This window comes from Sciurus carolinensis, chromosome 6 (assembly GCF_902686445.1).
Source record: "Sciurus carolinensis chromosome 6, mSciCar1.2, whole genome shotgun sequence".
Lineage (NCBI taxonomy): Eukaryota > Metazoa > Chordata > Mammalia > Rodentia > Sciuridae > Sciurus > Sciurus carolinensis.
The window spans coordinates 59,542,350-59,555,362 of NC_062218.1; the positions used below are offsets into that span (position 1 = coordinate 59,542,350).

General features: G+C 35.8%; 1 protein-coding gene across 1 annotated transcript in view; it reads left to right on the forward strand.

The window, feature by feature from the left end:
• The window catches only part of Fam169a (family with sequence similarity 169 member A), a 71,545-nt gene that overhangs the window by 20,019 nt on the left and 38,513 nt on the right, over positions 1 to 13,013 (forward strand). Inside the window, 3 exon segments of the mRNA XM_047555152.1 lie at positions 121 to 220; positions 546 to 631; positions 4,241 to 4,412. Coding sequence (XP_047411108.1) covers positions 121 to 220; positions 546 to 631; positions 4,241 to 4,412 — 358 coding nt within the window.

The window sequence follows — 13,013 nt, forward strand, 5'->3', positions numbered from 1 at the left end:
TATACATGACAGTAAAATATATTTTGACAAATTATGCTTACATGTGATACAACTTTACATGACATGGAATTACATTGGTTAACAGACTAGTCACTAATCTTTTCTCAATTGTCATTTCAGATTCCTATTAGCCTGTCAAATGTAGGCTTTGTACCTCTCTATGGTGGAGATCAGACCCAGAAAGTTCTTGCACTTTTTGCACCTGAGGATTCACTCACAGGTTTCTCTTTTGCTTCATTTTTGTAAATCAAGGAGTTTTTCTCCAAACTATTAGAAATTTATAAACAAGATAGTGACGTGAAGGAATTTGTTTTGAAATCTGGTTTCAAATTTTAATTTTAGAAAAATGTAACTCTTAATTGCTTACAATTAAATAAGTGTTTAAAGGATGAAATAAAATAAATGGCATAAATTGGGCCATATTATGTTATAAAGTAGAATGTAGGGGTGTATTTAAGAGTATGTGTATAAACCTTGCCAGATAATAATATTGTATACTTTAACACTTAAAACTTAAATGTTAATGATTGTTTGTTGTATTTTAGCTGTGGCACTTTACCTTGCTGATCAGTGGTGGGCTATTGATGATATTGTGAAAACATCTGTCCCTTCTAGAGAGGGGCTTAAGCAGGTAATGATCTTGTAGTTCAATATTTTTTGTAAACAGTGATTGTTTTTGAAGTTATGGAACTTTTCCTCATTTTAATATAATCAGGTTATATTAAGCCCTTAGAGTTTTATTTTATGATCAAACCAGCACTCAGGTTGGGTTTCTTCATTTTATGTGATTCCGAAAGTTTCTGCGAATTGGGTTAGGAAGATTGAATACCTACCTGTGGGTTAGTTGAGCTGTGGCATCTTTTATCCACTTCTGATTTTCTCATTTGGTAGAGGAAAGCCTAGTGTGGTTGCTGAGCTTCTCTGCCTCCAGGAGACACTGACCAGGAAACTTGCTTATTAGTTGAGCTTCTTCTGGTGACCTTTTTCGTGTTCTGAACAGTGGACTAACCAGGTTCCGGGGAGAACAAGCTTCAAAAACAAGCATCTCTGTGGGGTGCACAAGCCAGCCACTGCAGTGTTGTTACAGGAGGAAAACTGGCTTGCATGCTGGGGATGAAAAGGTTTAAAAGACATTTCAGGTACTCTGGTTTTTAGAGGGTAACTAAGACAGGAGGGGAAAGTCCACAGACACCAGATGAAAAATATTTGAGAAGTCTGGGCAAAGTAACAGATGGCAGACATGTTTGGTGGCCGGAAGAGTGTGATTTACAATGAAAGTGAGGGAATAGGTCCCTTGACTGGTTGAGGTACATTTGACCTTTCTTACTTAAGGAGAATATTGACTTTATAGACAAACACTACTATTCATTAATAGGTACAGAGATTCTTGTTAATTATGCCTAAGAGGAAGAGACTCTTGCTGAGAGGAATGAAATTAACAGATATAAATATGTATCCTGATAATTCTCTTTTAGAAGGTTTCTAGGATAGGCCAAGTCTCTAAAAACTTGTCAAATCTGGAAGGTGTTAGCTGCTTCTGTTCACTTTTGTGGGGCCATTGGACTATTCAGAAGAAACAAGGAAAACATGTGAAGAAACTTCAAAATCTGGGAAAAGTGAGTGAGAGTCTTGCAGGTTACTGAGGTGTTCTCCTTTCTTCCTTTTGAGTTTAGAACCTTTCCCCCGACCCCCCAGTACTGGGGATTGAAACCAGGGGCACTGTAACCACTTAGCTACATTCCCATCCCTTTTTATTTTTTTATTTTAAATTTTTGAGATGAGGTCTTACAAAGTTGCCTTGAACTTGTGACCCTCCTGCCTTGGTTCGTGCATGCACCCCTGCATCTGTATTGAGTTCAGAGCTTTGAAAGCCATCACACTCGTAGGGAAGAAATTGTAGGAGGAGCATAATACACTCGGCACTCCTCCTTTTGGACATGTTAATTCTTGAGTTTGCCTTGAAATTTCAGAGCAATGGGCACATCTCACAAAGGCTGGGAGAATGTGTATACATGGGTATCTGCCAGTCTGAGAAAGAGCTTTGAACCCAAAATGAAGGAAAGGAGAGAATTAAAAACCTGCATAAAGCCATCAAATGAAGGAATAGATAGTAATAGAGAATAACTTGTTTTTAGGAATGACTCCAGTAGATAGAGGAAGTGTACATGTCAAGAAAGCAGATATCCTCAGGTGTATAAAAACTTGACTGAGGCTTGGCACATTATATAAGAAGGTTAAAGGCTGGAGAAGGGGAAATCTTACTTAACACAAGTGGAGAAATTATGAAACCTCTAGGTAGATTGGGAAAGCAGAAGGAGTCAAGACCGAAAGTATTACTGTTTGGATTCCTACAGTAGGTCTCCTCTAATCTTAAGTACTTTTGACATCGTCTGTTGAGAAAGTAGGAAAATGAGTGAAGTATCCTTGCTACTCTAGTCCAATCCTGATCACTATGGAAAAAATGGGTTGATAAAGTCACAGGAGGGCGTAATCATTGTTCTTAATGAACACATGACCTCAAGCAAGTGACTTTATTGTTAGAAACCTCATTTCCCTCCATCTCCTATATTGTGGTAAAATTAAATGGGATAATAAAGATCATAACTCAGTTCCTGAAACCTAGTGCTCTTTTTTATGGAAAGGAAGTCCTTAATTGCATACTGCAAAAATTTGTCCCTTTTTCTGTCCTAGTCACCATTTTATCAGTTACTGGGAGGAAGACATAGATGGCATGCTTATCAGTTCTGCCTGTCATAGCACAGAATAGGGGATCTAACCTGTGAAAGGTAGACTTAAGAAACACAGGGAAGGAGTTAACATGATGAAATTAAACAGGGATATATGAAAAGAAATACCTTAGTTTAAAAAAAAGAAGTTTTATATATATACGCCACAAGACTGAAACAGCAGCACATGTGAAAAAGACTTTAGTTAGTAAAATGAAGCTAGCAAAAACTTAAGTTCAAATAGAAATGTCCTGTTGCCTCATTAGTGTCTTCAGTGTTTGTTTCTACAGGTCCTGTGTACCAAACATAAAGGGAGATGTTAGGGATATGGAGCACTTCCAAGGGAGAGGACTGGAATGGCACATTATGTTAGATTAGCTTTTTCCTTTAGTTGTTCCATTGTTTATAGCTTTGGTGTGAAACTTAGGGGAACATCGTGGCCATGTTTAAATATTGGTAGTTTGTATGGCTGCAGATTATCGAAAGGGTAGTCTTTGGGAACTAGATTTCAGCTCATTGTGGTAAAGAATTTTATGTTGGTCAGAGCTGTGCAAGGAAGGAACAGGTTGCTCTCTATATTATGTTAGTGCTGTCATTTCTTGTGTTGTTTGTATGGGAGATCCCCTGCCAGGGATATTTTTGAGAGTAGTGTGTGCATATGGTTAATCCTTTCTCTGTTCTCTTCACTGACTAATCAGAGGATGAACTTGTTCTTATTTAAGGGGACTTATGGGAAAATAGAAAGTTCTCTTTGGGGGGAAAATTATTTTATGTTAGAAAGTTCTTGGTAGTAGTGATGTCCCTGTGACCATGTGGCCCTGTGTGTATGAGGTGAGGCTCTGTTGCCATTCTGTCTTTGCCCCAGGAATGTTTCACTAGATTTTTCTGGTATTACAGTCCTTACTCATCTGGTCTCTGAGAGGGAGGTAGAGAGTGGTATGGAATATTCCTATAGTTAGAATAAGAAGAGCTGTTAAATGAACATTTCACCTGGAAACGGTGGGACAGATGCCTTTCCCAAGGGCTTAATTATGGCTTCCTTCATCAAATGAGGTAACTGTTCTTAAAATCTTTAGGGGATAACACTTTTTTTTTTTTCTTTCAATCCTTTATTATGTGGAGGATGGAAAGGAGTGAAAGGGTTGAAGCAGGATATATTGCTGGGGCCGCAGATAGGGCTGGGGAGACCTTGGATCTGCGTGGCTGGAAGCATAAAGACAACACTGAGCCCTGAAGGAGATGCTGGGCGTTTGGTGCGTTGGGAACCTGTTTTGCCTGTTTTAGAATTTGCTGAGGCTGTATTCCATGCATAAAATGTGTCTACGAAAATGGATTGTAATTGGTATGAATAATTAGTTTCATCTCTGTGATATAAAATGTTTTACGAATCATTTTGAATGTATTTGAGGTGCTCTGGATACCTTTGTGCAGTGTGGGAGCAGGAGCAAGGTGACTAGCCTTCCTCATGGCTGCATAATGTAACTGCTGTGCCTGCTGTTTGACTCTCTTTGTAGGTGAGCACTCTTGGGGAGAGAGTGGTTCTGTATGTTCTGAATCGAATTATTTATAGAAAACAGGAAATGGAGAGAAATGAGATCCCATTCCTGTGTCATAGCAGTACTGATTATGCTAAGATTCTGTGGAAGAAAGGAGAGGCCATTGGGTTTTATTCAGTTAAGCCTACAGGTGAGTCTTTATAAGTTATTTAAACTGTATGTTATGGAAATCTCCATCTTAGATCCCCAACTGTGTCAGTACTGTTAAAGTAGTCTCTACAGTGCAAACTGAGGTGATTTTACTTGGTATTTCTTTTGTTTGTTCCTTCCATAATCGCAGAGTGCTGGGGACTCGAACCCGGGTCTCCAGCAGGAGAGGCAGGCATTCTACGAGATGGGCTATATGGCCTGCACTTACTTGGTATTTCTTGGGAGTACTTTGGATTCTACTAGCCTATGAAAGTGTTGGAAAAATAAATAAATAAAAATAAACATTTGGTAATAGAGGGGCAGTTTTTCCACATACACAGAGAGAGGGGTGTAGTTGGTTCTCAAATTTTTCTTTCTTACCTTTGCACTTCTTTTTTTTTTTAAAGGTTGTTTTTTACTTTGATATCTGTTGCTGTGACTATTACTGGCTCCTTCTAAAACCCCTGGGGCCTAACTAAATACATTCATTGTCCATTTCTGCTTAGAATGGTTGATTCAGTCTGACATATTAATGACTACCCTAATTACCAAGAAAAACATAGGGTTTTAATATATTTAGAAGATAGAAACAGCTTCAGAGTTTTCAGTCTCCAAAAACCCAGCTCTTCTCTGCTGGTGGAAGCCTAGTGTGGCTTCACACTTTTTCATTCAGCTCCCTCCAACCCCTGAGCAGGAAGGTTGAGCCCACTTCCTTCGTGTGCATGTGCACCCCACATCTTGTTACCTCCAAATCATCCAGGCTGCCTTGTTCTGCACCTTGGCCAAAAGACTGTTTACAGAGATCACATGTTAGTTTTTTTTTTCCCAATATTCCCAGCTGAGCTCTTCTGGTCAGTTCCAGTCAAAAGATCATACTGAATTAACTGCCGAGTGGAAGTTGTGACTGATACCTTAATCCCATAGTCTGTACACATGTGTGATGAGAGTTAACATTTAAAGTTAATAAAAGGCCATTTTTTTCCCAATAATAAACCATTGTGATTATAATTTCAGATGTTCTTTGCTTTATAATAAATCTTTTGGGTCTCCTTTAATATGTTATATTATTCTTGTGTACCTTTGAAATAAAACTAATGATTTCTGGAACTTCAGAATGACATTGAGTATATATGAGGAAAAAAGAATGTTGAATGGAAGTATTATATTACTCCATTGTATAAAAGGCATCAGTTTAAATGTTGTAATGGTTAGAGGCGAGGTGTGATTTCATTGCTTTATGCTTTGTTTTATATGAGGTAATTCCTATAGGAATTGGAGTTTTTTTTTTTTTTTTTTTTTTTTTTTTTTAATTTAAAAATTTTTATATCTCCTTTTTCCCTCACAGTGGCTCTAGGGGTTTCCCACCTGAAACCAGCTCGTAGACATTTGGAACACATTAGTTTACACCCTTTTATTGAGAACTTGCTTTATAGCTATGCAAGACACACAATTAATTAGTATTTCTGATCAGTATTTGACGCCAGACGTGTGTTCCTGTTTCATGTACCTATTGGGGCTCCTTCTCTTTTGGGACCTTACCTCTGTTCCATGTTATGATAGTTAACTCCATTTTATATTCTGGAACTTCTAAGTGCCACTGGTACTACTTGTAGCATTTTCCATACTTCCTTCTAATTGCCTTATATTCTCACTGTTTACTTTAGTTCTTTCCTTTTATGGTTTGTCTCTCTCAACCAGGTAACAATAGAATTAGGTATGCTTATATTAGCCTTTGACTCATTGGTCATTTAGTGCAGGGAAAAACTTTTTCTATAAGGGAAACCCAGATATAATTAAAATATTTTGGAGTAATGACCAAAACAAATAGTAAAACACTTGTGATTTCTCTTTTCTCTTCCTTCTCCCATATGTATATCAGAGGGAGAAAACTGTACCTGTATCAAAAAGAAATAAAATCCTTATTAAGCTATTTTGTAGTTTAATTAAAGTCTCATGAAGCAATTTATTATTTGATTATTTATTAAATAAATTATGGGAACATTAGGACATACAAATAGCTTTGATATGCAGAAGGATACTATGAGGTGAAATTCAAGAAACTATATAATTTTTTTCTTTTAGTCTGAAATTAAAGAGATCACTGTGAGTAATTTATAGTTTGCATCGATGTTTTTTGGATTTGGTGGATAATTTTATTATAAAGATATTTGTGTGTTTTTTTTTTTTCTTCTTTTTACTTTACCAGTTTTTTGTTATTTCTACTTTATTATTTTAATGGAATGAGTGCCTTCATTTAAGGTATATTTAATTTTTTCCCCTTGTTCTATGTGATTTTTTTTTTCCCTCCTTGGTGCTGGGAATCAAATCCAGGGCCTTAGGCATGATAGGCAAGCATTAACCATTGAGCTACATTTCCAGTCCTATGTGATCTTCGGTGCTTTCAAAAATTTCTCCAAAGGCTAAGTGCTTCAAACTAGCCTTTGAAATAATGTTTATTTTACAGTTGAAAGAGGGTTTTGGGAAGTAGTGCTTGAGGTTCCTTAATTTGTCTTTATTGGTGAATTAAGTTCTTAATTCATTGATCAACAGTTGTTTACTTAATGTAACTGATTGTTTTATCGAGCATTTTTGAGAAAGAACATATGAGATTGAGGGTATTTTTACTGCTTTTGAATTATGGGTAATTTTTGAGATCTGTTCTCATCTTGCAGTGCCTTCAGTTTTAAGGAATAGTTCAAATCTGAGCTTAAATTTCAGGGAGGGGTGGGGAGCAAAGGGAAGCAAAATGTTTTATAACCCAAACAACTCCCACACCATCACCAGTCCAAGAAAATGTAAAGATTCATAAGAAATTTGAAAATATACCCGATTTATTCTCTACTCTAGAAACTTGTATACCCTAAGACTGACAATGATTTTGAGATTGAAGAAATTATTAGTGAAATAATTAAAACAACTTAATTCCATTTGCTTGAAAGCTTCACTGTTCTTCATCTACTCTGTGACTCAAATTTATCTTTTGGAAAAAATGAAGATGTAACATGTAGAGGACTTTAATAGTTTCAAAGAGATTTTTGGTTTAGTTGTATTGTTGCTAATTTGTAAGTTGTTACAGTCTCATTGCTTTTTAGTTTTATCCTTTAAGATGAGGCTCTGACCAGGCTCTGAAGTCTTTTGAATCTGCAGTTAGAAGCTGGGGTATCCATGGCCTCAGGGCTGCCTTTAAGTGAGAAAGCTGAAGTTAAGAGAAACGTAGTTCAGGGCTGGGGAGATAGCTCAGTCGGTAGAGTGCTTCCCTTGCAGGCACAAGGCCCTGGGTTCGATCCCCAGCACCGCAAAAAAAAAAAAAAAGAGAGAAACATAGTTCAAACCTTAAAGTTGCAAGAATGATGGTAAAGAGTGAGTTGTGGCCTGTAGTCTTGTGAAGAGAAGGCTCATCGAGAGTAAATGCAGTGTTTCATCATCCAAGCTCCCGAGCTTGACTGTGAGGCCATAGGTGAAGATTACTTCTCAGTGGGCAGAGTTAGGAGAGCAGCCTTAAAGCTTTTCAGCTACTCACAGGTTAACATTTAGGATCAAGTGCTTTTTATAACTCATTTCCTTTTTTTTTTTTTTTTTTTTTTTCTTGCGGTACTGGGGATTGAACTCAGGGCCTTGTGCTTGTGAGGCAAGCACTCTACCAGCTGAGCTATCTCCCCAGCCCTCATTTCCTTTTTTAAATATTTTATTCTCAGTAGATAAAACTCATCCTCAGAAGTTACATGTAATTTCAAGTTTGGGCATTCTCTTGGTTTTACTTCCCATATGCAGACTGATAAAAGTCTAGATTCCCAGACATTTAAAAAAAAGAAATAAAATAGATCTGTAGTGTTTAGTCATGGTAATAGGATCTCATTGTCAAACTAGGGTATATGCAGTGTTTTTTGAGTAACATTTTCATGGCTAGATTAATTATTAAACCTAATAATAAACAGTAGTTTTTCATGTACTTTACATAATCTTCTATGTCTGTTGGCAAGTCCCTTATAGACCACTTGGATAGTATTTCTTTTTGTATCTGCCATTATTACTTACTGGGATAGACCACATCTTCACAGCATCTGTAGTTATCAGTCCCCTCTGGTGGTTAGGTTTGGTTTTTGACATCCTTGTCTTATTTTTTGAGCCTCGAACAACAGATCATGAATAGTAATAAAAGGTATTCATTGAGCTCTTTAGACTAGGCACCGGGGAATTAATTTCTCTCATTTACTATATTATAGTTAGTTTTACAGTGATATAATCTTTTTTTTTTTTTTTTTTTTTTTTTTTTGAGTCGGTGGGGCGGGTACCAGGGATTGAACCCAGGGGCACAAACACTGAGCTACATCCCCAGTTGCAGTATACCATACATCCTCATCACAAAGGACTTCCTTTTCTCTTCACATGCTATTCTGTGGGAGGGGTTCTTGTCTTGGTAAGTGGAATTATTTAATTTTTATAATACTATGCTTTTACCTTTTCCTAAGGGCCCAATAGATTACTAGGTTGCTGCAGCATTTACCATGGAGGTAAAATACTCACAGTGCTTTCCCCCAGGGATTAACCACTAAGCCATCTTCATTTTCAATCTTTCTTAATGGCTGACAGTATGTCTTTGAGAATTTTAAAAGGATCAATTCTTCTTTCTTTCTGGTTACCAATAATAGATTTCAATGTGTAGTTTTCTTGGTGTTAGAAGAAGTTTACTCTATTACTGTGTGACCCTTTAGAGTGATCTGAATAGAGTTACTGTTTTGTAAAAGGTACAGTGCCATAGGCTCCCATCATTATCTTAATGATTGTGAACTTTTTCTTGAAAGCACATGTTCTGTTTCCTCAACTTCCAGTTTCTGGAGCCAGTTCAAAACAGGTAGGCATTTATTTCAGTGTTAAACCCAACACTCCTGATTTCTTTTGTCTTAGAATAGGTGATGATAGAGGTTTCTTCATGAGGTTTAGTAATCTTATTTTAAACCATGTGCTATCAGTGTAAGCATATTTGTAATTTATCATATTAAAACGTAAATTATACTTTAAAATCCTAAATTCTTAGCAACCTTATTTTCCTGCTAGCATTAGTCTAGCTATGTGCTTGGGTCTTCTATTTATTAGGTAAATAATATTAACAATAATGATATTTCGGGGCACATATGTTGCCATTAATGATGAATGGTCTAATTTCTTGAATTTCTAGATGTTTTATAGTGTAACATGTTTGACATTTTTGTTCATAAATCAATATTTTTATCAATTCCTTATTTTAGTCTCTTAATTATGATTCCATTGTATATCTGTAAGTACTATATTTTGTAAGTTACAATTCCAAATTATTACAAGTCATCTATTTATTAAAATGTCCCTAAGGAACAACCAGCATTTAATTCAGAATTAACTAGAAAGAGTAAGAATTGCTTGAGAAAATAATAAGAGAAGTTAAATTAGTTTTCTTTTTTTTGGTACCAGGGATTGAACCAGGGATGCTTAACCACTGAGCCACATCCCCAGCCCCTGTTTTTATTTTTTTATTTTGAGACAGAATCTTGCTAAGTTATTTAGGGCCTTGCTGTTGCTGAGGCTGACTTTGAACTTGTGATTCTCTTGCTTCAGCCTCTCGAGTTCACTGTGATTATAGGTATGTGCCACCACACCTGGTACAGAGACTTTTTCTTAAGTTAGAAAATTTTATATTGCTATTGACTTCATTTTCCTTCTTTTGAGGAGTCAGAAGGAAAACTGTATCTCTACTTTAAATATTGGTGTCAACATTTGAGTGAAAACTTAGAAAAATAAATACGGAAAAATGGAAAATAGACTAAGAAATAAAGATGATTACTTGTAGTGGATCTTTGACTGTTTGGCTTTCTTTTCTCAAATATAAATACATTTGGAAACTTTACCTGGCATACAGTTTGCTCGCTTAATTCCATCATTAAAATAATTATTATTCCACATTTAAAAAAATTATGGTTTGGTGGACAAGAACTACTTGATTTCATTTCTATATTATTATGTAATTACCCAACCAGCTCTTATTATTGTGAGGATTATAACCTTCAATTTTTAATTAGTAGACTGTAATTGTATCACTGAAGTATGGTTGTTTTGTTTTTAGTCAGTTGTAGGGCTCACAGATTAAAATTGTATTTCTTTTAGTTTTAAAACAAAACAAGCAAATTGGTCAAAAGTAGCAATTTACCACAAAAAGATGTCTGAGAATACATTCTTTTATTTTTAGAGATGGATATATTAGATAACATCTTCTAAGTTTAAAAATTTTACCTGTTGTAATAGAGGATCCTTTTAAAAGGACAGACATCCCCCTAACTTTAAGAAAAAAATTGCTTCCAAATGAAGAGCGACAAAACATATTCTCTACATTCAAATCAAATTCTGTGATTGTTAAAACTGCAGAGTAAAGTTTTTAACCTGTTTTTAAGATGAAAATTTTTACAAGGATCCATGCATGATTAAAACATTGCACTGCAAAATATTAGCAAAGTCTACAGGAAGCTAGACCAAACATTTATTCTCTGACTTCACATCTTCCCCAGATGCCTGCAAGATTTTATTTAAACAGTTTAGGGAACAGTAAGTTTTCTTTTTTCTGTTTAGGTACATTCCAAGTTTGTATTTAGGTTATCTTTTAGAAAGTCATTTTAGTTATCTATTTAAGGAGGGCATTTTCTTTATTACTTTCCTTTGTACCAGTAGTATGTAACTTAATAAAATGTGAGTTTGGCAATTAATAGAGAACAAATCTATGTCTTAGAAAAATCAGATTACTACTTTTCCTGAACCAGTATGCTCCCTGTTATTCACAATAACCATAGATGCTAAAACCACAGGTAACATTTGTCTTGGGGGTCTTTGGCGCAGCACTAAAGAGTTAGGCACTTAATGAAAGATAATTGAAAATGCTCATGGTTTCAAAATCAGATATTTTGTAATCTTTCCATTTGGGCATTTGGTATGTAATAAAAACTTGTTGGCAAAAATAGATTGCAAAAGGGTAAAAATTGCAGAAAAGGTTTCTTATGCCAAAGAGAGAGTAAAAGAATTCTAGGTCAATGGTAATATATTTAGTTCATGCATGATATCGTACAGTATTCATTCACCTGAGGCACAGAACTTTGTAGTCGAGGTTTCCATCCAAGTTGCATTCATAACTGGGAGTTGAGACATATCTGTCATTTTTCTGTTGATAATAACACCAAACCTCAGAATGGGTAAGTTATAAAGAAACAATGTTTATTTTGACTCACAGTTTTATTCCAAAGTCCAGGGGCTACATCTGGTAATGGAAGAGTTCCAAGGTGGCACAGTCATCACATGGTGAGAGAGACAGGGAGCATGAAGAGACCTATCCTACCTGGCCTTTTTTTTTTTTTTTTTTTTAAGCATAGCAGATCCCACTCTCAACCCATTAATCCATTCATGAGGATAGAGCCTGATTACCTCTTAAAGAGTCCATCTGGCTTCACCTCTTAGTATCTCATGGGTATTAAGTTTCAACATGAGTTTTAGATAAGACAAATCATATTCAAACGATTGCAACCTCCTTTTACAAACTTCTCAGAGTTTTATAGTTAAAATTGATGACCAATTTAAGTAGAGCGCATGCCTGGCATGTATGAGGCCCTGAGTTCAATCCCCAATACCACAAAATCAGAATCAAAACCAAAAAAAGTTGGGTGGCATGTTGAAGAACTTGGATTGGCAGGGCATAGGTCAAGATATAGCTATAGTGTTGATGCTTTGATGAAAGATGGTAGATGGTTCTTCACAGAAATAGAAAAAAAGTTCTAAAATTCACTTGGACTATTAAAAGATAGAATAGTGAAAGCAGTACTGAAGAGGAGGAGTGATGGAGGCAGCACAATTCCTGATTTAAAAATATAGTAACAAAATTTTTTAAAATGCAAAAAAAAAAGTATATGTATATATGTATATGTATATAAACTTGTGTGTGGGTATACCATGAAAATAGGTGAGAGTTCTGTAGAGTAGAGGAAGGGTGTTGGGGCCGGGGTGAGAGAGGAGGGACAGGAAAAGGAAGGAATTGTGAAATGAAATTGACCAAATTATTCTATGTACATATATGAATATTCCATAGTGAATTCCACCTTTGTATATCTATAAAGCATCACTTAAAAAAATAAAAAAATTGAAGGAAAACCAGTAGAGGAGAGAAAGTGAACGGGGAAGCTGGAGGGGAGGGAAAGAGGAACTGAAATGGAGCAAATTATATTCCATGCAGCTATGATTGTGTCAAAATGAGCCCCACATTATATATAACTAATGCACTAATAAAGTAAGCAAAAAGGAAAAATACAATGGTGTTTTGAACACAGGCAACATCCTCTGTTCCCATTTTCAGTACCACTAAAATGACAAAACAAAAACATACAGAATAACTGTTCATTGTGTGCTGTGTTCTTACATTGACTTGAAGGAATTATCAAACCGAACTTTGTAATGCAGTGTGTTTTCATGGTTCTTTATTGCCCTTTGTTATCAATGTCTTTAAATTTCTATTATGAGGAGTTTACACAGACATCTTGAAACATGATTCTGAGACTCTTTAAAAAGAACATAAACAGCATAAGTCCAAAATGGCATG